This window comes from Oncorhynchus keta, chromosome 15, assembly GCF_023373465.1.
Source record: "Oncorhynchus keta strain PuntledgeMale-10-30-2019 chromosome 15, Oket_V2, whole genome shotgun sequence".
Lineage (NCBI taxonomy): Eukaryota > Metazoa > Chordata > Actinopteri > Salmoniformes > Salmonidae > Oncorhynchus > Oncorhynchus keta.
Window position 1 is genome coordinate 37,101,651 of NC_068435.1, and position 22,837 is coordinate 37,124,487.

Consider the following 22,837-nt stretch of genomic DNA (forward strand, 5'->3'; position numbering starts at 1 on the left):
AAGTAGGACAGGAGAGTCTCCCATTCTCCATCCTCTCTTCCTTTTCCTCTACATCCTCCCATCTGTCTCTTTCCTCAGCTCCTCTACACTCTTCCCCATCTGAATGGTGGTGTATCTGTTAGAGTGCATTGTGTAGGTCTCCCCCTTTGACCCATCCTCCCCCATCCCGCTCACCTCATACTATAGTGTTGCATAATGGTGTGTAAGGAGGGCTGATAGAGCAGAGATGGAACTGTGGTGGAGAAAAGGAAAGACGTAATGAACCTGCCTTCCCTCCTTACCTAGGCAGAGGGGGACAAGAGGGAGAGGGAAGGAATGAGAGGTAAAGAGAGTGTCGGGAGTGGGAAAGAGAAGGAGAGAGAAGGAAAGAGAGAGTGTCGGGAGTGGGAAAAGAGAAGGAATGAGAGGTAAAGAGAGTGTCGGGAGTGGGAAAAGAGAAGGAATGAGAGGTAAAGAGAGTGTCGGGAGTGGGAAAAGAGAAGGAATGAGAGGTAAAGAGAGTGTCGGGAGTGGGAAAAGAGAAGGAATGAGAGGTAAAGAGAGAGTGTCGGGAGTGGGAAAAGAGAAGGAATGAGAGGTAGAGAGAGTGTCGGGAGTGGGAAAAGAGAAGGAGAGAGAAGGAATGAGAGGTAAAGAGAGAGTCGGGAGTGGGAAAGAGAAGGAATGAGAGGTAAAAGAGAGTGTCGGGAGTGGGAAAAGAGAAGGAATGAGAGGTAAAGAGAGAGTGCCGGGAGTGGGAAAAGAGAAGGAGAGAGAAGGAATGTAAAGAGTGTCGGGAGTGGGAAAAGAGAAGGAATGAGAGAGGTAAAGAGGAGTCGGGAGTGGGAAAAGAGAAGGAATGAGAGGTAAAGAGAGAGTCGGGAGTGGGAAAAGAGAAGGAATGAGAGGTAAAGAGAGTGTCGGGAGTGGGAAAAGAGAAGGAATGAGAGGTAAAGAGAGAGTGCCGGGAGTGGGAAAGAGAAGGAAGAGGGAATGAGAGGTAAAGGAATGGGAAAGAGAGAGGAATGAGAGGGAAGAGAGAGTGCCGGGAGTGGGGAAAAGAGAAGGAATGAGAGAAGGAATGAGAGGTAAAGAGGAGTGTCGGGAGTGGGAAAAGAGAAGGAATGAGAGGTAAAGAGAGAGTGCCGGGAGTGGAGAAAAGAGAGAGTGTCGGGAGTGGGAAAAGAGAAGGAATGAGAGGTAAAAGAGAGTGTCGGGAGTGGGAAAAGAGAAGGAATGAGAGGTAGAGAGTAAAGAGAGTGTCGGGAGTGGGAAAAGAGAAGGAAGAGAGGAATGAGAGGTAAAGAGAGAGTCGGGAGTGGGAAAGAGAAATGAGAGAAGGAATGAGAGGAAAGAGAGAGTGTCGGGAGTGGGAAAAGAGAAGGAATGAAGGTAAAGAGAGGTCGGGAGTGGGAAAAGAGAAGGAATGAGAGGTTCCTAAAAGAGAGTGTCGGGAGTGGGAAAAGAGAAGGAATGAGAGGTAGAGAAAAGAGAGTGCCGGGAGTGGGAAAGAGAAGGAGAGAGAAGGAATGAGAGGAAAGAGAGAGTGTCGGGAGTGGGAAAGGAAAAGAGAAGGAATGGAGGGTAAAGAGAGAGTGTCGGGAGTGGGAAAAGAGAAGGGAATGAGAGGTAAAGAGAGAGTCGGGAGTGGGAAGTGTCGGGGTGGGAAAAGAGAAGGAATGAGAGGTAAAAATAAAGAAGTGCCGGGAGTGGGAAAAGAGAAGGAAGAGAAGGAATGGTCGGGAGTGGGAAAGAGAAGGAGAGAGGTAAAGAGAGAGTGTCGGGAGTGGGAAAAGAGAAGGAATGAGAGGTAAGAGAGTGGGAAAAGAGTCGAATGGAGTGGGAGTGGGAAAAGAGAAGGAATGAAGGTAAAGGAGTCGGGAGTGGGAAAAGAGAAGGAATGAGAGGTAAAAGAGAGTGCCGGGAGTGGGAAAAGAGAAGGAAGAGAGGAATGAGAGGTAAAGAGAGAGTGTCGGGAGTGGGAAAAGAGAAGGAATGAGAGGTAAAAGAGAGTGTCGGGAGTGGGAAAAGAGAAGGAATGAGAGGAATGTAGAGAGGTAAAGAGGGAGTGGGGGAGGAATGAGGGAAAAGAGAAGGAGTGAATGAGAGGTAAAGAGAGTGCCGGGAGTGGGAAAAGAGAAGGAGATGAGAAGGAATGAGAGGTAAAGAGAGAGTGTCGGGAGTGGGAAAGAGAGGAGGAATGAGAAAGAGAGAGTGTCGGGAGTGGGAAAAGAGAAGGAATGAGAGGTAAAGAGAGTGTCGGGAGTGGGAAAAGAGAAGGAATGAGAGGAAGAGTGTCGGGAGTGGGAAAAGAGAAGGAGAGAAGGAATGAGAGGTAAAGAGAGAGTGTCGGGAGTGGGAAAAGAGAAGGAATGAGAGGTGAGAGGTAAAGGAGAGTCGGGAAAGGGAAGGAAGAAGGAATGAGAGGTAAGAGAGAGTGCCGGGAGTGGGAAAGAAAAGAGAAGGAGTGAGAGAAGTGAATGAGAGGTAAAGAGAGTGTCGTAAAAGGAGTGGGAAAAGAGAAGGAATGAGAAGGTGAGAGGTAAAAGAGAGTGTCGGGAGTGGGAAAGAGAAGGAGGGAGAGAAGGAATGAGAGGTAAAGAGAGTGTCGGGAGTGGGAAAAGAGAAGGAATGAGAGGTAAAGAGAGTGTCGGGAGTGGGAAAAGAGAAGGAATGAGAGGTAAAGAGAGAGTGTCGGGAGTGGGAAAAGAGAAGGAATGAGAGGTAGAGAGGTAAAGAGAGTGTCGGGAGTGGGAAAAGAGAAGGAATGAGAGGAATGAGAAAAGAGAGTGTCGGGAGTGGGAAAAGAGAAGGAATGAGAGGTAGAGAGTGTCGGGAGTGGGGGAAAAGAGAAGGAGAGAGGGAAGGAATGAGTGGGAGGTAAAGAGAGGTAAAGAGGTAAAGAGAGAGTGGGAGTGGGAAAAGAGAAGGAATGAGAGGTGAAAAGAGAGTGTCGGGAGTGGGAAAGAGACGGGAGTGGGAAAGGAAAGAGAGAAGGAATGAGAGGTAAAGAGAGAGTGTCGGGAGTGGGATAAGAGAAGGAGAGAGAAGGAATGAGAGGTAAAAAGAGAGTGTCGGGAGTGGGAAAAGAGAAGAGAGAGAGAGGAATGAGAGGTAAAGAGAGTGTCGGGAGTGGGAAAAGAGAAGGAATGAGAGGTAAAGAGAGTGTCGGGAGTGGGAAAAGAGAAGGAATGAGAGGTAAAGAGAGTGAATGAGAGGTAAGAGAGAGTGTCGGGAGTGGGAAAAGAGAAGGAATGAATGAGAGGTAAAGAGAGTGTCGGGAGTGGCAAAGAGAAGAATGGACTAGAGAGGTAAAGAGAGTGTGGGAAAAGAGAAGGGGAGGTGGGTAAAAAGAGTGGGAAAAGGAGAGAGAAGGAATGAGAGGTAAAGAGAGTGTCGGGAGTGGGAAAAGAGAAGGAATTAGAGTGTCGTGCAAAAGAGAGGTGGTAGGGAGTGGGAAAAGACAAGGAGAGAGAAGGAATGAGAGGTAAAGAGAGTGTCGGGAGTGGGAAAAGAGAAGGAATTAGAGGTGAAGAGAGTGTCGGGAGTGGGAAAAGACAAGGAGAGAGAAGGAATGAGAGGTAAAGAGAGAGTGTCGGGAGTGGGATAAGAGAAGGAGAGAGAAGGAATGAGAGGTAAAGAGAGAGTGTCGGGAGTGGGATAAGAGAGATGAGGAGAAAGTGGTGTTAGCGGTATATGTTGAGAGAGAGAATCCTCTGTGTGCTTTGTCATAGGTTGTGGTGATGTATAATGGATTTATTTGGCTCATCAAATGGCCTTTACACACACACACTCACACGCTGTTGCACTCACACACTGACACGCATGTATACGCACACGCACACACACTCACACAGCTAAGCAGTCTTAATCCTGCTGCCATAGCTGCACCTACACTGTTTATTGTATATTGACTTGTGACTATTGCTCTGTTGCTAAGTAGGTATTTTCCAAGCATGTGAAAATGAATCTGTGCCCCTGTGACCAAGACTATCAAGTAGGGCTGAGAATGGCCAGGGACGTTCAGAAGTTTGGGGTCACTTAGAAATGTCCTTGTTTATGAAAGAAAAGCACATTTTTCGTCCATTAAAATAACATCAAATTGGTCAGAAATACAGTGTAGACATTGTTAATGTTGTAAATGACTATTGTAGCTGGAAAAGGCAGATTTTTAATGGATTATCTACATCGGCGTACATAGGCCCATTATCAGCATCCATCACTCCTGTGTTCCAATGGCACGTAGTGTTAGCTAATCCAAGTTTATCATGTTAAAAGTCTAATTGATCATTAGAAAACCCGTTTTCAATTATGTTAGCACAGCTGAAAACTGTTGTCCTGATTAAAGAAGCAATAAAACTGGCCTTCTTTAGACTAGTTGAGTATCTGGAGCATCAGATTAGAGTGTTAGGCCAGAAATGGCCAGAAACAAATAACTTTCTTCTGAAACTCGTCAGTCAAACTGGCTCTAACCAGAATATAAAGAGCAGTGAGAGGTCCCAGTGCACAACTGAGCTATTTATTATTTTATGGGACCAGAAAATGTGTTTTTCTTTCTAGGACATTTCTAAGTGACCCCAAACTTCTGAACATGGATTGCAACTGGATCGATTTTCCACCAATCACTACTATCAAGTGTTTTCCATCTATGCATTGTTCTACAGTAATTGGTACAAAAACATACATTTTTCTGAGGGGGGGTTGTTATCTTCTATGCCTGTGAAAGGAGGGAGCTGTGTGGGTTGTGAATTGAACCAATGATACAGTAAATAGTTATCTGATTAAACCCTGTTATCTCTCTCTCAGGTACACCCTGTAGTGAAAGAGGGGAGGGAAAGAAGAAGGGGCGTCCTGAAGAGCAGGAGCTCAGGAGTATCCCTGTAAGTATCTACTATCCCTTCCAATCCCTACTTCCTATGTAGGAGTGTGTGAAAGGCGTGTGTATATCATCTATCTCCCTCTCTGCAGGCTAACATGATGGTCCAGTGGAAGGAGGAGTTTAAGAAGAGGTCCAGGGTAACGTGTCCTGGCTCAGGCTGCTGGTTAGAGTTCCCCAGCATCTACGGTCTCAAATACCACTACCAACGCTGCCAGGGGGTAAGACACCACATCATCTCTCTCCTCGCCCACATCGTCCCTCCTCATCCCCTCCGTCTTTTCCATCTGTCCCCCACTATGTCCGATATATTTATTTATAACACCAGTTGAATTAGATTTTGTACTTTAGATGTGTCCTTCTCTATTTGACCTCCTCCCTCTTTCTTCCTATGTCTCTCAGGTGACCCTAGCAGAGAGGTTGAGTCATGACTGTCCGGACTGTAAGGCGGTGTTTGCCACTAAGGTCAGCCTCCAAAAGCACAAGCTGTGGAACCACCCCATCGAGACCAAGGCTGGGCCCAAACTACACAAGACCCCCGTGAAGGGGACCGCCAAGAAAAGGTGACATGATTTTCACCACAAGACATACAGCTTACCTACATACGGATTAGATTGTACCATTGTGTCTTCTCTGTCCAGGCCTATGGAGAACACTCCACTGTTGCCTGTGTTCTTCAAAGTCAAAAAGACCCAGGAGGTGTCTAGTCCCTCCCAGAACGGGGAGTGTGGCCCCCAGAGGGGAGAGAGGAAACAGCACCCACACCCCCAGCCCCCTCAGCAGCGGGCCTCCTCATCTGACACCTCCCCCAACACCCCGGGGGGCAGCGAGAGCGAAGATGAGGGGAGCAGTCTACTCCCACCATACCCCAATGAAGACCATGAGAGGACAAGGCACAGTAAGATTCAAATATGTTGACCAATTGGATCTTTTTTTTAGAGTCCGACCGATCTTATCAGCCAATATTAGCCTTCCACAGAAATATCAGCCTTTATTCCAAAGATATTTTATATATATATATATATGGCATAAGAAGCAAATAAACAAAATCAAAGATGGCCCAGAAAATATCAACTTTGCTTGGTCACTTTTCAGCATATTACATATATAGCATATATTTGACCAATCACAAAGGAAACAAAGGAAATAAAAATGTTATCACCTCACAGATCATCAGCTGAGTTCAAGTCTACTGCCTAGCCTAACTCTAGTGTGAAAGCTGAACAGGGTTGACAGAAATGGTTGAAACTATTTTAGTGGGGTTTGTGAGGGTGTAGGATTTTCAGGCGCATGGGGGGTGGAAATGGGGGAAGGTATCGTGGAGGAAATATTACTATGGGGGATTTACCAGAAAATGGGGGGCAAACACAGGAGAAGAAGTGTATAAGATGAATAAAAATTGAACCCCTGGGCTCCATTTCTTATCTAAAAGAAAAGTATGTAATCAACTTTTGTTATTCCTTGATTTGTAATGCATTTTCGCAATTATGTTTTATCATTTGGCTAAATGGTTGTTGGCGAGGAAAAATATGATTAGATTATTTCAATCAAATCATATTTTCCCGAGCCAACAACCTTTAGCCTAATCTGTAAGAACATACAGTGGTTCCTCCTTTAAAAGTTGCATCATACTGCAGCACGGCTTGCGGGCTGCTGCAACATTTCTGTGGCATGTTATTTATTTGTCATCCATTTTTTCTGTTGATGCGAGTTATTGCTAGTTTGACCACCAGAGGGCATCTTTGAGAAGCATTTGGTAGACTTCCATATTGGCATGACCAGAGAATTTAAATCCTTTTTTGTAATAACATAGTATATGGGATTGTTTTTAATAAATTTGGCTGAATTAATTTGATTAATATTATGGTGTTTCTATTCCGAGAATGGATGGATGTAATGGAAAATATGGCGCTGTACAACGTAACGGTCGGGAGTAGGCTACAGCATAAGAGGATTGGAGGATTCTAAATTAATATCTAAAGGGTGTAACATTTCCACACCCTAATTGTAGTGTAGCCAAACTTTCAGTTGAACGTAATTGCTCTTTGCACTCTCTACTTCTCTACCAGAAGTTAATGCTGTTGCTATGCAACCTCTTTCTAGCTAGTTAGCACAACAAATTACTAGTTAGATATTTTTCGACTTTGGGTGTGCTCTTAAATTAAATATGTATTGGCTGAGCTCATAAGATAAGAGTAGGGCTGGGCGATTAAGGCCAAAACATTATTTCACAGTATAAAAAAAAAGTTGTGAGTAGTGAGTGATCTTAGGGTGCTTTATGAGTAGTGAGTGATCCGAGGGTGCTTTATGAATAGTGAGTGATCCGAGGGTGCTTTGAGTAGTGAGTGATCCTAGGGTGCTTTGTGAGTAGTGAGCGATCCTATGGTGCTTTCTGAGTAGTGAGTGATCCTATGGTGCTTTATGAGTAGTGAGTGATCCTAGGGTGCTTTATGAGTAGTGAGTGATCCTAGGGTGCTTTATGAGTAGTGAGTGATCCTAGGGTGCTTTATGAGTAGGGAGTGATCCTAGGGTGCTTTACGAGTAGTGAGTGATCCTAGGGTCCTTTATGAGTAGCGAGTGATCCTAGGGTGCTTTATGAGTAGTGAGTGATCCTAGGGTGCTTTATGAGTAGTGAGTGATCCTAGGGTGCTTTATGAGTAGTGAGTGATCCTAGGGTGCTTTATGAGTAGTGAGTGATCCTAGGGTGCTTTATGAGTAGTGAGTGATCCTAGGGTGCTTTATGAGTAGTGAGTGATCCTAGGCTGCTTTATGAGTAGTGAGTGATCCTAGGCTGCTTTATGAGTAGTGAGTGATCCTAGGCTGCTTTATGAGTATTGAGTGATCCTAGGGTGCTTTATGAGTAGTGAGTGATCCTAGGGTGCTTTATGAGTAGTGAGTGATCCTAGGGTCCTTTATGAGTAGTGAGTGATCCTAGGGTCCTTTATAAGTAGTGAGTGATCATAGGGTGGCAACACACATTCTAAGTGATTTCGCCATTTTAAGTCTTTCTCCATTCTGATTGTTTTATACTGTTCAATTCAACTTCAACCAAAACAAATGTCAGCACTTTTATAATGTCTGCATTTCATATACTCAATTGCAGAGTTGGAAAAACTACCCACTTGTCATACTTGATTAAAAGTAAAGATACCTTAATAGAAAATGACTAGTAAAAGTAAAAGTTACCCAGTAAAATACTACTTGTGTAAAAGTATTTGGTTTTAAATATACTTATGTATATCATAAAACAAAAGTAAATCATAAAACATACTTAAGTATCAAAAGTAGAAGTATAAATAATTTCAAATTCCTTATATTAAGCAAACCAAATGGCACCATTTTTTAAACATTTTTTTACGGATAGCCAGGAGCACACTCCAATACGCAGACATAATTCACAAAATAAATATTTGTGTTTAGTGAGTCCTCCAGATCAGAGGCAGCAGATGACCAGGGATGTTCTCTGTTTAGTGAGTCCTCCAGATCAGAGGCAGCAGATGACCAGGGATGTTCTCTGTTTAGTGAGTCCTCCAGATCAGAGGCAGCAGATGACCAGGGATGTTCTCTTGACAAGTGCGTGAATTGAACCGTTTTCCTTTCCTGCTAAGCATTCAAAATGTAATGAGTACTTTTAGGTGTCAGGGAACATGCATGGAGTAAAAAGTACAGTATTTCTTTAGAAATGTGGTGAAGTAAAAATAAAAGTTGTCAACAATAAAAAATAGTAAAGTACAGGTAACACAAAAAATACTGAAGTAATACTTGAAATAATTTTTACTTAAGCACTTTACACCACTGCTCAATTTCCTAGTAGACCCTATAAGCTTTGGCTACATTGCGTGTTTTCTCTTAGCTACTTCATGTAGCTAACATAGTCTTGCTTTGCATATTCCTCTTTGATTTTGAATATACTGTTGCACAAACAACATGCTGATTTTGGTCTACACCATCACTGTTATTATCAGGCTGTATTAGCTAACTATGTTTGCTCTTACTCAGTACATTTATTAGCTAGCTAGCTATTTATTACTATTATCGGCTAACAATTAGCGTATCACAAGATTTAGGGCAACTTGCTAAGAAAAGACAAAATAGCTGTTTGCTGATGTGAGAAACACAAACTACTAGTGTCATTACAGAACGCTAGTGGATTTATATTAAGAAGCAACGTGGAAACATCATTGTTGTCATCAACATTGTTGCATGTGCTGCATTGCCCATGCAGACTGAATGCAAGTGTCTCCTGGTTGAGTAACGTCAAATGCGCTTCTTGAGTGACCGGGGGTGGGACTAAGTCTGTGTGGAAAGCGGCATAGAGAGAGAGAGCGGAGAGAGATGACTCAAGTAGTGAAGTAAACTATAAAAATTGACATTACACACGCCGTTAATAAACCAAACATTCAAATACCAGTATAGAAGGTAAAGTAAAAACCCAAACCGATCCCTGCATCAATACCGGTATATCATAAAATACGGTAAAACACCCAGCCGTAATTCAGAGCGTTGTCAGTTTTTAAATCCAGACCGTTTCGCTCCCGAAGCGCACACTAGACTTTCGGGGTGAGGAGTAGGGTTGATTTGAACGTTCTGGCCTTACAACTGCAGTCAAGCACCCAATCTAGTGTTGGCTAGCTTGCTAGATACTTCCAGACACAAATGAGAACACTCTGACCATTTTACTCACCCTAGCAGAGCAGGTTAGGCAGTTTTCGTGTTAACCAGAGCGTTGGTGACTGTGCTGCTGGAAACAATGTTTTTGCCGACATTTATTGACACAGGTCATATTCAACAGGTGTTGAGTACTGGTAAATTCATTATTCTGTGCTCTGGTACACTCAGCCTAGAATGCTCTGAAATCGGAGTAGATAGCCAGAGCGAATTTACGAAAGTGCCCAAATGTGCATAGAGGACGCACAACGAGTATACCATTTAGCTAAGCTAAGAATGATGGGAATTATCAAGTCAATAAACGTTGGGTAGTTAGCCTATAGTTAATATACTGGCAAGTTTGATATGTAATTACTAACGTTAGGTAGGTAGCTAACATACCGGTACATAAAAAAATCAACAGCAACAAAAATCCAATGTTATTTGTCACAAACACATGGTTAGCAGATGTTAATGCGAGTGTAGCGAAATGCTTGTGCCTCTAGTTCCAACAATGCAGTAGTAACCAACGAGTAATCTAACCTAACAATTCCAAAACTACTACCTTATACACAGTGTAATGGGATGAAGAATACAGTGGGGGGGGGGGAAGTATTTAGTCAGCCACCAATTGTGCAAGTTCTCCCACTTAAAAAGATGAGAGAGGCCAGTACTTTTCTTCATAGGTACACTTCAACTATGACAGACAAAATGAGAAAATATGAATTTATTTGCAAATTATGGTGGAAAATAAGTATTTGGACAATAACAAAAGTTTATCTCAATACATTGTTATATACCCTTTGTTGGCATTGACAGAGGTCAAACGTTTTCTGTAAGTCTTCACAAGGTTTGCACACACTGTTGCTGGTATTTTGGCCCATTCCTCCATGCAGATCTCCTCGAGAGCAGTGATGTTTTGGGGCTGTTGCTGGGCAACACGGACTTTCAAATCCCTCCAAAGATTTTCTATGGGGTTGAGATCTGGAGACTTGCTAGGCCACTCCAAGACATTGAAATGCTTCTTACGAAGCCACTCATTCGTTGCCCGGGTGGTGTGTTTGGGATCATCGTCATGCTGAAAGACCCAGCCATGTTTCATCTTCGATCGTTTTTCAACCAGTCCACAAATTTCTTGTTGATTAACAAACTATAGTTTTGGCAAGTCTGTTAGGACATCTACTTTGTGCATGACACTGCTTTGCTGCAGGAGGGACTGGTGCACTTCACAAAATAGACGACATCATGAGGAAGAAAAATGATGTGGATATATTGAAGCAACATCTCAAGACATCAGTTAAGTTAAAGCTTGGTCGCAAATGGTCTTTCAAATGGACAATGTCTCGAAGTATACTTCCAAAGTTGTGGCAAAGTGGCTTAAGGACAACAATGTCAAGGTATTGGAGTGGCCATCACAAAGCCCTGACCTCAATCCTATAGAACATTTGTGGGCAGAACCTAACTGACCTAAAACAGGGAATATTTACTAGGATTAAATGTCAGGAATTGTGAAAAACTGAGTATTTGGCTAAGGTGTATGTAAACTTCCAACTTCAACTGTAGATGATAATTACAATTATCAATAATACTTTAGATACTCACTACTACTATACGAAGAAAGATTTATAAAGCCTTATATGAAGTAGACATTGCGGTATTGATACAATGAGGGGTGTAGAGAATAGCGTAAAAATGCAACAATCAGATTCTAGAACAGCAGCATAGAATTATGGTACCGCGTGCAAAAATAACTCACGCTGTATGGGCCGTTATTAATACTTACTCATCAAAAGGTTAACGTTAGCTGGCTAGCTAGCCAGCAAGGTAGTTAGGCTCTATCTATCTAGCCAGCAAGGTAGTTCGCCTAGTTAGCTAGCATTCTGTGCTACTTAAGTGCAAACACTGGACTGGCACCAAAGTGAACACTTATCCTTGATGCAAAAAGAATGCCGTTACTGTCCGGCATATCCGCGGGAAGTAGCACCCCCTGATAAATCACAATTAAAAAATATTTATACCTGAATAAAAATATTATGACCCTAGCAAAAAACTTGTCAGCCTCCCTAAAATCGCTATCTGACTCAAAAATCCCATATCGGTCGAGTTCTAGTTTTTGCTGCATTGTGAGGGTGAAGTTAGAAGTTAAGTGGACATGGGGGCCCATGTGTTTGACGGTTTATTGCTCTCTGTTCTCCTCTTGAGCCAGGACGGAAGCAGAAAACTCCTAAGAAGTTCACTGGAGAGCAACCCTCTATCTCGGGGACGTTCGGACTGAAAGGTAGACCCTCGGCTTATCTCTTCTCACAGCTTCTCTCACTCATGCTTGAAGTAAAGTTAGGGGGAACTCACTCACCAGACCACTACTGGGTCATTTTGGTTGACTACACTCTTAGATAAAGAGGTGCGATTGCTAACCGCAAATGGGTTCTTTGACTGTCCCCATAGGAGAACCCTTTGAAGAACCCTTTTTGGTTCTAGGTATAAATAACCCTTTTTGGTTCCACGTAGAACTCTTCCCACATTGGGTTCTACATGGAACCCAAAATAGTTCTTCCTGGATCCAAAAAGGGTTCTACCCAGAAACAAAAATGGTTATCCTATGGGGACAGCCAACAACCTTTTGGAACCCTTTTTTTCAAAGAGTGTAGGCATCTGAGAGTCCCCGATCCACTTTGTTTTGTCTTAGTGGTAGTGGCCCCTCTCTCTCTGTTAATGTGTTTGAACTGTCGAGGTATTCATATCACGACTCAGTGAGTCTGTCTCATACTCTCCTTCTGACACATTTTCTATCGTAACACCACTGTTCTCTAAGCGCAGTGACTCACACTGCACATGACATGACTGTCTTTCTATATGTTTCTCATAGCCTCATCTCTCGTTACAACTCTCTCCCTCTTGTTCATTTTTATTGTTCATGAATCAGCATTACTCCTCTTAGTCAGCATCATCCTCTCTCTCTTTCCCTCCCTCTCTCTATCATTTTACATCCACACCCATGAAATGCAGCTGATAAATAAAGGGTATTACTCTGTCATTCTCCTGGTGTCATACTGGTGTCATACTGCTCGGCCTTAATCTCTCCAGTTCCAGCTTCTATTGAACTTTAACTCTGACTGTAAGTGTCATGAGCTCTGATGACCTTTTTTCACGTCACTGAACCTGACCCATGCACATATGCACTCATTTACACACTACTGGGGGCATAATGGAATGGCATCAGAAACATTGAAACTATGGAAACCATGTGTTTGATGTTGTTGATACCTTTCCACCTATTCTTCTCCAGCCGTTACCACGTGGCCGTCCACCCCAATTAAGGTGCCACCAACATCCTTTGGTACACAGTCACACACTCCGTATGTTCCAGGTATGAACAAGGTAGAGGAGAAGTTGAAGGCTGGTCGTGTGAAGAGATTAGAGGGGGGTCTGTTCAGCGAGGAGCCCCAGAGGAAGCACCCTGGTCCAGCCTCCAGGAGAGACCTACCACCCCTCACCTCTGGTACTAATATGTCTGTTCTGGACTACTTGTGAATTTATGTTTTTTGACAAGACAAATTCCATCTCCCAAATTATTCCCTGGTACACACGTGAGACCACTTTGTGTGATACATTTTCACAATATAAAGTATTGATCGATTGGATGATTTTTTTTGGTTGATTGTAGGCCGTCATTGTAAATAAGAATTTGTTCTTAACTGACTTGCCTGGTTAAATAGAGGTCACATTGATTGGTTGATTTATTGATATATCCTCCTGGTACTCCAGCAGAGGCCCAGTGGCAGCATGCCATCTCAGAGCGGGGGGAGGTGCTCTGTCCTACCTGCTCCATTATCACCAGAAAGACCATCTCGGGCCTCAAGAAGCACATGGAGATCTGCCGAAAGGTGAGTCAATCAAAACAGAGGGTGTTTGGACCAGCAATCTAAATACATCTAAATAGTGCCAATATTTCCCTTTCATTTGAGATTACAGCCTATATATTTATCTTACTGCTTGTAGCAGGATCCACACAATATACTGTCTCTGTTCAACTTCTGAAGTATGAATACATTTGACAGAGTTTGATTTGGGGTGAACTGTCTTTAGCCTCCCTCTTCACCATGTGTATCCACTCTAGACAAAGTGATTTGGGGTGAACTCTCTTTAGCCTCCCTCTTCACCATGTGTATCCACTCTAGACAAAGTGATTTGGGGTGAACTCTCTTTAGCCTCCCTCTTCACCATGTGTATCCACTCTAGACACAGTGATTTGGGGTGAACTGTCTGTAGCCTCCCTCTTCACCATGTGTATCCACTCTAGACAAAGTGATTTGGGGTGAAGTGTCTTTAGCCTCCCTCTTCACCATGTGTATCCACTCTAGACAAAGTGATTTGGGGTGAAGTGTCTGTAGCCTCCCTCTTCACCATGTGTATCCACTCTAGACAAAGTGATTTGGGGTGAAGTGTCTGTAGCCTCCCTCTTCACCATGTGTATCCACTCTAGACAAAGTGATTTGGGGTGAACTGTCTGTAGCCTCCCTCTTCACCATGTGTATCCACTCTAGACAAAGTGATTTGGGGTGAACTGTCTGTAGCCTCCCTCTTCACCATGTGTATCCACTCTAGACACAGTGATTTGGGGTGAACTGTCTTTAGCCTCCCTCTTCACCATGTGTATCCACTCTAAACACAGTGATTTGGGGTGAACTGTCTGTAGCCTCCCTCTTCACCATGTGTATCCACTCTAAACACAGTGATTTGGGGTGAACTGTCTGTAGCCTCCCTCTTCACCATGTGTATCCACTCTAGACAAAGTGATTTGGGGTGAAGTGTCTTTAGCCTCCCTCTTCACCATGTGTATCCACTCTAAACACAGTGATTTGGGGTGAACTGTCTGTAGCCTCCCTCTTCACCATGTGTATCCACTCTAGACAAAGTGATTTGGGGTGAACTGTCTTTAGCCTCCCTCTTCACCATGTGTATCCACTCTAGACAAAGTGATTTGGGGTGAACTGTCTTTAGCCTCCCTCTTCACCATGTGTATCCACTCTAGACAAAGTGATTTGGGGTGAACTGTCTGTAGCCTCCCTCTTCACCATGTGTATCCACTCTAGACAAAGTGATTTGGGGTGAACTGTCTTTAGCCTCCCTCTTCACCATGTGTATCCACTCTAGACAAAGTGATTTGGGGTGAACTGTCTGTAGCCTCCCTCTTCACCATGTGTATCCACTCTAGACAAAGTGATTTGGGGTGAACTGTCTTTAGCCTCCCTCTTCTCCATGTGTATCCACTCTAGACAAAGTGATTTGGGGTGAACTGTCTTTAGCCTCCCTCTTCACCATGTGTATCCACTCTAGACAAAGTGATTTGGGGTGAACTGTCTTTAGCCTCCCTCTTCACCATGTGTATCCACTCTAGACAAAGTGATTTGGGGTGAACTGTCTTTAGCCTCCCTCTTCACCATGTGTATCCACTCTAGACAAAGTGATTTGGGGTGAACTGTCTGTAGCCTCCCTCTTCACCATGTGTATCCACTCTAGACAAAGTGATTTGGGGTGAACTGTCTGTAGCCTCCCTCTTCTCCATGTGTATCCACTCTAGACAAAGTGATTTGGGGTGAACTGTCTGTAGCCTCCCTCTTCACCATGTGTATCCACTCTAGACAAAGTGATTTGGGGTGAACTGTCTGTAGCCTCCCTCTTCTCCATGTGTATCCACTCTAGACAAAGTGATTTGGGGTGAACTGTCTGTAGCCTCCCTCTTCACCATGTGTATCCACTCTAGACAAAGTGATTTGGGGTGAACTGTCTGTAGCCTCCCTCTTCTCCATGTGTATCCACTCTAGACAAAGTGATTTGGGGTGAACTGTCTGTAGCCTCCCTCTTCACCATGTGTATCCACTCTAGACAAAGTGATTTGGGGTGAACTGTCTGTAGCCTCCCTCTTCTCCATGTGTATCCACTCTAGACAAAGTGATTTGGGGTGAACTGTCTTTAGCCTCCCTCTTCACCATGTGTATCCACTCTAGACAAAGTGATTTGGGGTGAACTGTCTGTAGCCTCCCTCTTCACCATGTGTATCCACTCTAGACAAAGTGATTTGGGGTGAACTGTCTGTAGCCTCCCTCTTCTCCATGTGTATCCACTCTAGACAAAGTGATTTGGGGTGAACTGTCTTTAGCCTCCCTCTTCACCATGTGTATCCACTCTAGACAAAGTGATTTGGGGTGAAGTGTCTTTAGCCTCCCTCTTCACCATGTGTATCCACTCTAAACACAGTGATTTGGGGTGAACTGTCTGTAGCCTCCCTCTTCACCATGTGTATCCACTCTAGACAAAGTGATTTGGGGTGAACTGTCTGTAGCCTCCCTCTTCACCATGTGTATCCACTCTAGACAAAGTGATTTGGGGTGAACTGTCTGTAGCCTCCCTCATCACCATGTGTATCCACTCTAGACAAAGTGATTTGGGGTGAAGTGTCTTTAGCCTCCCTCTTCACCATGTGTATCCACTCTAGACAAAGTGATTTGGGGTGAAGTGTCTTTAGCCTCCCTCTTCACCATGTGTATCCACTCTAGACAAAGTGATTTGGGGTGAACTGTCTGTAGCCTCCCTCTTCACCATGTGTATCCACTCTAGACAAAGTGATTTGGGGTGAACTGTCTTTAGCCTCCCTCTTCACCATGTGTATCCACTCTAGACAAAGTGATTTGGGGTGAACTGTCTTTAGCCTCCCTCTTCACCATGTGTATCCACTCTAGACAAAGTGCCTGGCTTTACTTCCTCTATTTAAAGGATTGTGTTTCATACTCACTGTTGAAACTCTTAAACCCCAATATATCAGTTGACTCTAATAATAATAAGAATCATTTTCTGTATAATATTATACTTGGTACTATGCCACATCTGTTCTTGATTCTAGCCCACTCAAACAATTGTGCTGAATACAAAAACTGACATGCCCTCTGAGTCAATATCAGTTGCCATATGTTTTTATAGCAACATCAAGATCAGGGGTGTCAAACTCTTTCCATGAAGGGCCGAGTGTATGCTGTTATTTCCTTTCAATTAAGACCTAGACACTCAGGTTCCTAGCTAATCAATGACCTGAATCGATCAATAAAGTACAAGGGAGGTGTGATCCTGCAGACACTCGGCCCTTGATGGAGATATTACTGTACCGTATATGTTGCTGTGTATAAGAACAATATATAACGTTTTGATGGTTTATGTTTCATTCCAAAATGTTATATACAATTTGTTTCATCTGATATTTGCATTTCTTCATCTGAAATTAATGTTCATGGGTCCCTTTATACAGTTGAAGTCAGAAGTTTACATACACTTAGGTTGGAGTCATTAAAACTAGTTTTTCAACCACTCCACAAGTTTCTTGTTAACAAACTATAGTCTTGGCAAGTCGGTTAGGATATCTACTTTTTGCATGACACAAGTCATTTTTCCAACAATTATTTGCAGACAGATTATTTAACTTATTTTTCACTGTATCACAATTCCAGTGGGTCAGAAGTTTACATACACTAAGTTGACTGTGCCTTTAAACAGCTTGGAAAATTCCAGAAAATTATGTCATGGCTTTACAAGCTTCTGATAGGCTAATTAAAATAATTTGAGTCAATTGGAGGTGTACCTGTGGATGTATTTCAAGGCCTACCTTCAAACTCAATGCCTCTTTGCTTGACATCATGGGAAATCAACAGAAATCAGCAAAGACCTCTGAATTTTGGTAGTCTGGCTCATCTTTGGGAGCAATTTCCAAACGCCTGAAGGTACCACGTTCCATCTGTACAAACAATAGTACGCAAGTATAAACACCATGAGACTCAGGAAGGAGACACTTTCTGTCTCTTAGAGATGAACGTACTTTGGTGCAAATTAATCCCAGAACAACAGCAAAGGACCTTGTGAAGATGCTTGAGGAAACCGGTACAAAGGTATCTATATCAAACGTAAAAAAGTCAAGACTACGGTTTGCAACTACTCATGGGAACAAAGATCATACTTTTTTGAGAAATGTCCTCTGGTTCGATAAAGACCGTTATATTTGGAGGAAAAATGGGGAGGCTTGCAAGCCGAATAACACAGTCCCAAACATGAAGCAAGGGGGTGGCAGCATCATGTTGTGGGGGTGCTTTGCTGCAGGTGGGACTGGTGCACTTCACAAATAGACAACATCATGAGGAAGGAAAATGATGTAGATATATTGAAGCAACATCTCAAGACATCAGTCAGGAAGTTAAAGCTGGTCGCAAATGGGTCTTCCAAATGGACAATGACCCCAAGCATACTTCCAAAGTTGTGGCAAAATGTCTTAAGGACAACAAAGTCAAGGTATTGGAGTGGCAAAGCCCTGACCTCAATCCTATAGAACATTTGTGGGCAGAACTGAAAAAGTGTGTGTGAGCAAGGCCTACAAACCTGACTCAGTTACACCAGCTCTGTCAGGAGGAATGGGCCAAAATTCACCCAACTAATTGTGGGAAGCTTGTGGAAGGCTACTCAAAACATTTGACCCTTGTTCAACAATTTAAAGGCAATGCTACCAAATACTAATTGAGTGTATGTAAACTTCTGACCCACTGGGAATGTGATGAAAGAAATTATTCTGACATTTCACATTCTTAAAATAAAGTGGTGATCCTAACTGACCTAAAACAGTGCATTTGTACTGGGATTAAATGTCAGGAATTGTGAGAAACTGAGTTGAAATGTATTTGGCTAAGGTGTATGTAAACTTGTGTATGAATTATGGTTGTACTTTTAAAACATTTACTTTCGAGGTGCTTTAAAGGGAAGCATTCTACAAGGTAATTTAAATAAAACTATATGTCCGTTTTTTTTTTCTCCTTACAAACATTTCCTCTTTGAACATTTAGATTTTGGATGCTATGATTTTGTTGCTAATGTGGGTCTAGGTACCTCCATTGAAATTGCCATGGTAACAACACTAGCTGCAGCATCATTAGCTGGACAGAATGATTTTGAACTTTGATTTAGCCCTTGTGTAGTCTTAACATTCTGTATTACTTCCCTTGTCCTCAGGGTAAAAAATGACCCGCTGTCAGTAAACCACAAAAATATAGCAGCTTAATTGAATTTTAAACCCCAAATCTGTTTTTCATGAAGAAACCTGTCATTTTTTCACAGACCCTGTGAATATCTGGATTTTCCCTCTTCACAATGCAGAAGACTGCATATAATGTGTGGACATTATATTATTATTATTATTGCTAAAGGTACTGCATAAGTGTCAACATGTTTTGTTGTTGCAAGAGATAGCACTTGTATGGCAAAAAATGTGCAGAAAGTAGTTTTGAATGCATTTTATTGAAGGGAAACAATCAGTCTTGAACTTTTTGGCAACATAGTGATATATTCTTATATATTGTACAATGAGGAATTCAACTACAAAATGCTAGTCTTCTCCCATTGTTTTAACAATTGCCCCCACCCACAAGGTGTATAAACAACAACAACAATAAAAAATAATAAAATAAGATAATAGATACAAAAAACACGAAGAACATAACTCAATCAACTAATTAGCACATGTAAGACAGTATGCAAATGTATTTTGCAGATGTATTTGTTTTACAGTCCTTCTTTGGGGTGCAGAATTGGCATCTCCTCCTCTTGCCTACCCCAGCTTGCAGCCTCCGGTGGATAAGGACAAGATTCAGCCCCCTGAACAGCTTTCACAAGCGCTGCAGAGGCTGCTGTGTGAGGGAGGTACTCCCTTCTTTGAATGTGTGAGGTTACAAGTGCCTTTCCCAGCTGCTCTAGGAACACCCTCCTCTTGTTCCGCTTATCAGGCATCCAGGTAGGGTTGATCTTGTTCCATATCACTAAGGCATTGTATGAGGACACATCAATGATGTTATAGAAGATGACCAGGGGCCAGCGGGAAGTCATCCTCCTGCAACTGTAAGTTCCAATCACCTTGTCCAGGTTGTCCACACCTCCTTGGTTGTGGTTGTAGTCCAGGATGATGGCTGGCTTCCTGTCCTCACGATCACTGATCTCAGCCGTTTTGGGCAGTGTTCTCAGGAGGACCACATTCTTGTTCCTCTTTAGGAGGAACAAGGTGGGGGTGAAGGCAAACTTTGATGAGAAGGTCCTCCTTGTTGCGGGAAGTGCAGGGGGAGCTCAGGCTTGTTCTTTCTATCTGTGCCAACCATGGTGATATTCCTCTTCAGGAGCTGCTGGCTGAGGTCATTAGAGGTGAAGAAATTGTCACGTGACATTGTGCCCCCTCAGTCTTTCACATCAAGCACAACCCGCATCCTCTGGCTCTTCTCCGGGCCTCCACTGGTCGGCTTCCCTGTGTAGACTTGCATCTTCCAGGCGTATCTGGATTGTGCATCACAGGCCACCCATATCATGATGCCATACTTTGCTGGCTTGCAGGGGATATACTGCCGGAAAGGACAGCGACCTTTTGACAAAAGAGATTACTATCAGTAATTAGTTTCAGAGTCACATAAAACAATCACATAAATCAATGATTTTACAGCAATACATAATAAAATTAACAGTGAAAATGGTCAATTTACAGATATGAAAATAAAAATGTATTTCAGAATGGAACCAGTTGCTTATCCACTGTTACTTCAGGCCCAGGGTTGTAGAGGCATGGCAGACGCTCCATCCACTGTTACTTCAGGCCCAGGGTTGTAGAGGCATGGCAGACGCTCCATCCACTGTTACTTCAGGCCCAGGGTTGTAGAGGCATGGCTGACGCTCCATCCACTGTTACTTCAGGCCCAGGGTTGTAGAGGTATGGCAGACACTCCACCCACTTCTCCCAGACCTCTCTTATGGCCGCCAGTTTGTCTCTCACACATCTTGCAGGTCTTGACTCAGCGATATCAAATCGTGGCATTGAGAAAGTGTGAAAGACTTTCAGTGGCATCGTGGCATGGAAAATCACCCTTCCACTCTCTGCATCCCAGAGACTACATGTAGCCTCGCCTCGGGACCTATACACACCCGCTAATATTAGCAGCCCTATGTAGGCACGCAGGTCACTCTCATCCATCCTTTTCCAGTTGTCTCCATGTTTACGGAAACCCTGCAAATGTGTCATCTCCAGGACGATTTTTTCGATGGCCGGTGGGATGAACATGTAGAATGTTGAGGTGATGTCCTGGGCAACTGCATGTCTTGTGGGCCCTGGGGTCATCCTTATGACATTTTGTGCTGCCTTCCTGCCCTGGTTGTCACATGGTGACAAGGACCATGTTATTTTACTATTTTTGTGCAAAAATGTCTCTCCTTCAGCTTGGGGGATTTCTTCTTCATCTGAGAATGATGCTTTGTGCTCTGGGTTGTATTCTTCCCTATCGTCTTCTTCAGATACCTCCTCCTCTTCTAAATCATTGTTTCCTTATTCCACCTGGACATCTGAAAAAATCAGATCTCTGACCTGTTGGGCATTGAAACATGCACTCATGGCTTCAGCAAAGAGGGAACTGGGAGGACTGTCATCTGCACCACCTTTATACCCTCTGACTGAATTCCCCATTAGTAGACAATGCTTTCAAGAAATGATTGTTTTTATTTTGTCTGTGAACTTGAGTCATGTGTGAGGTCATGGAGGGGAGATGCTGCTCATGCACAAGAACGTTTTAGTTTTGTCTGGTGTTCTACTGATTGAACAATCTCAATTTCTCATTGTGTGTGTGTGTCTTTGTGGTTTTTGTGGTGTGTAAATGATTTTAAAAGATGCCGGGTCACAAATGACCCTAAGACAGTCTTTGTACCCTGGTGGTGTACTGTACAGCTTCCATGGAAATATGAACAAAGGCTTTCACTTTTTCTAATGTTTGGGTCACTAGGAAAAGTCATCACATTTCAAGTAGAAAACATATCATTTCGGGGTTTTTCTCTGCTGTTGAGTCATTTTTTACCCTTCAGACAACACAAGGGTTAAGATTGCAGTAAAGGGAGTGAAAGCTCTCACTTCTCAATATTAATCAAAATGACCATGAAACGTTCTCAAGTCACCATAGTGGTGCCCTAAAGTGGCTAACTACTATTTAGTCTAAATTACACTATAGTGCCTGGAAATACGATGACATTGCTAAAGTAGTCAAATATCTAGTAGGGAAACTTTGCCAGCATTATCATGTCATCAAATTTGTTTCAGACAGATGGTAATGTTGTCATTAGCTAGCAAAGTTTGTCAAAAATAGCTAGAAATGCTCATGTTAGCTAGCTAAAATCCAGTCCCCCCAAAAAAATTCTTAGCTAGCTAGCTAATGTTATACTACATCTAAACTCAACATCAAAATGACAAAAGGTTTCCCTACTAATTATTTGCCTCCTGTTGAATGTCATCGTATTTCAAAGATACTTTAATGCACTTTTGATTAAATCTTCATCAGCGCTCTTTGACAATGCATTGAGTAGAATGCTAAGTCGGACATCAGTCCAAAACGAACATTCAAAGCAATATTGTGACGAAACACGCAACCCATGAATAGGCTTAAGCCTATTAGCTGGCTCTTGTCTGTGGATGGGTGGATCCATATTGCTGTTGAATACCGGTGAGCAGACTTCCCGACCAAGCTTCTTCCCGTTTCCAGAGCAGAATTATGCCGCAGTAATGCAAAAATAAAAAAGTATGCATTGCAAAAACTGCATAAACCAGATGTATCAACTCTCTGGCTTCAATCATACATTAGACCAGTCACCACAATGCTAGCAGCCTAACATATTTAGCCAGAGTCAATGTAAAGTCAAATCAAAATCAAATCACATTTATTTATATATCCCTTCATACAGCTGATATCTCAAAGGGCTGTACAGAAACCCATCCTAAAACCCCAAACAGCAAGCAATGCAGGTGTAGAAGCACGGTGGCTAGGAAAAACTCCAAAACCTAGAGAGGAACCAGGCTATGTGGGGTGGCCAGTCCTCTTTTAGCTGTGCCGGTTAGAGATGTTCAAATGTTCATAAATTACCAGCATGGTCAAATAATAATAATCACAGGCAGAACAGTTGAAACTGGAGCAGCAGCACGGCCAGGTGGACTGGGGACAGCAAGGAGTCATCATGTCAGGTAGTCCTGAGGCATGGTCCGAGGGCTCAGGTCCTCCGAGAGAGAGAAAGAGAAAATTAGAGAGAGCATACTTAAATTCACACAGGACACCGGATAGGACAGGAGAAGTACTCCAGATATATGTTTTTTTTCACCTTTATTTAACCAGGTAAGCAAGTTGAGAACAAGTTCTCATTTACAATTGCGACCTGGCCAAGATAAAGCAAAGCAGTTCGACACATACAGCGACAGAGTTACACGGAAGGTAAAGGCAAAAAAAGACCATGGTGGCA

At 43.0% G+C, this 22,837-nt stretch overlaps 1 protein-coding gene across 11 annotated transcripts in view; it reads left to right on the forward strand.

Annotated features, from left to right (window-relative positions):
- Window positions 1–22,837, forward strand: part of LOC118380778 (zinc finger protein 512B-like) — a 115,322-nt gene that overhangs the window by 68,585 nt on the left and 23,900 nt on the right. For 7 of the 11 annotated variants that reach the window (XR_008065288.1, XM_052463960.1, XM_052463962.1 and 4 more), the window contains 7 exons: window positions 4,786–4,859; window positions 4,948–5,076; window positions 5,258–5,418; window positions 5,497–5,753; window positions 11,709–11,780; window positions 12,870–13,001; window positions 13,268–13,386. Coding sequence is in view for 10 of the 11 variants with exons in the window: in XM_052463960.1 (XP_052319920.1) it covers window positions 4,786–4,859; window positions 4,948–5,076; window positions 5,258–5,418; window positions 5,497–5,753; window positions 11,709–11,780; window positions 12,870–13,001; window positions 13,268–13,386 (944 nt within the window). In the remaining variant the exon portion in view is untranslated. Of the gene's footprint in view, window positions 1–4,399; window positions 4,650–4,785; window positions 4,860–4,947; window positions 5,077–5,257; window positions 5,419–5,496; window positions 5,754–11,708; window positions 11,781–12,869; window positions 13,002–13,267; window positions 13,387–22,837 lie in introns of those variants that run through there. The other 4 variants (XM_052463961.1, XM_052463965.1, XM_052463969.1 and 1 more) reach the window with 2 other exon arrangements.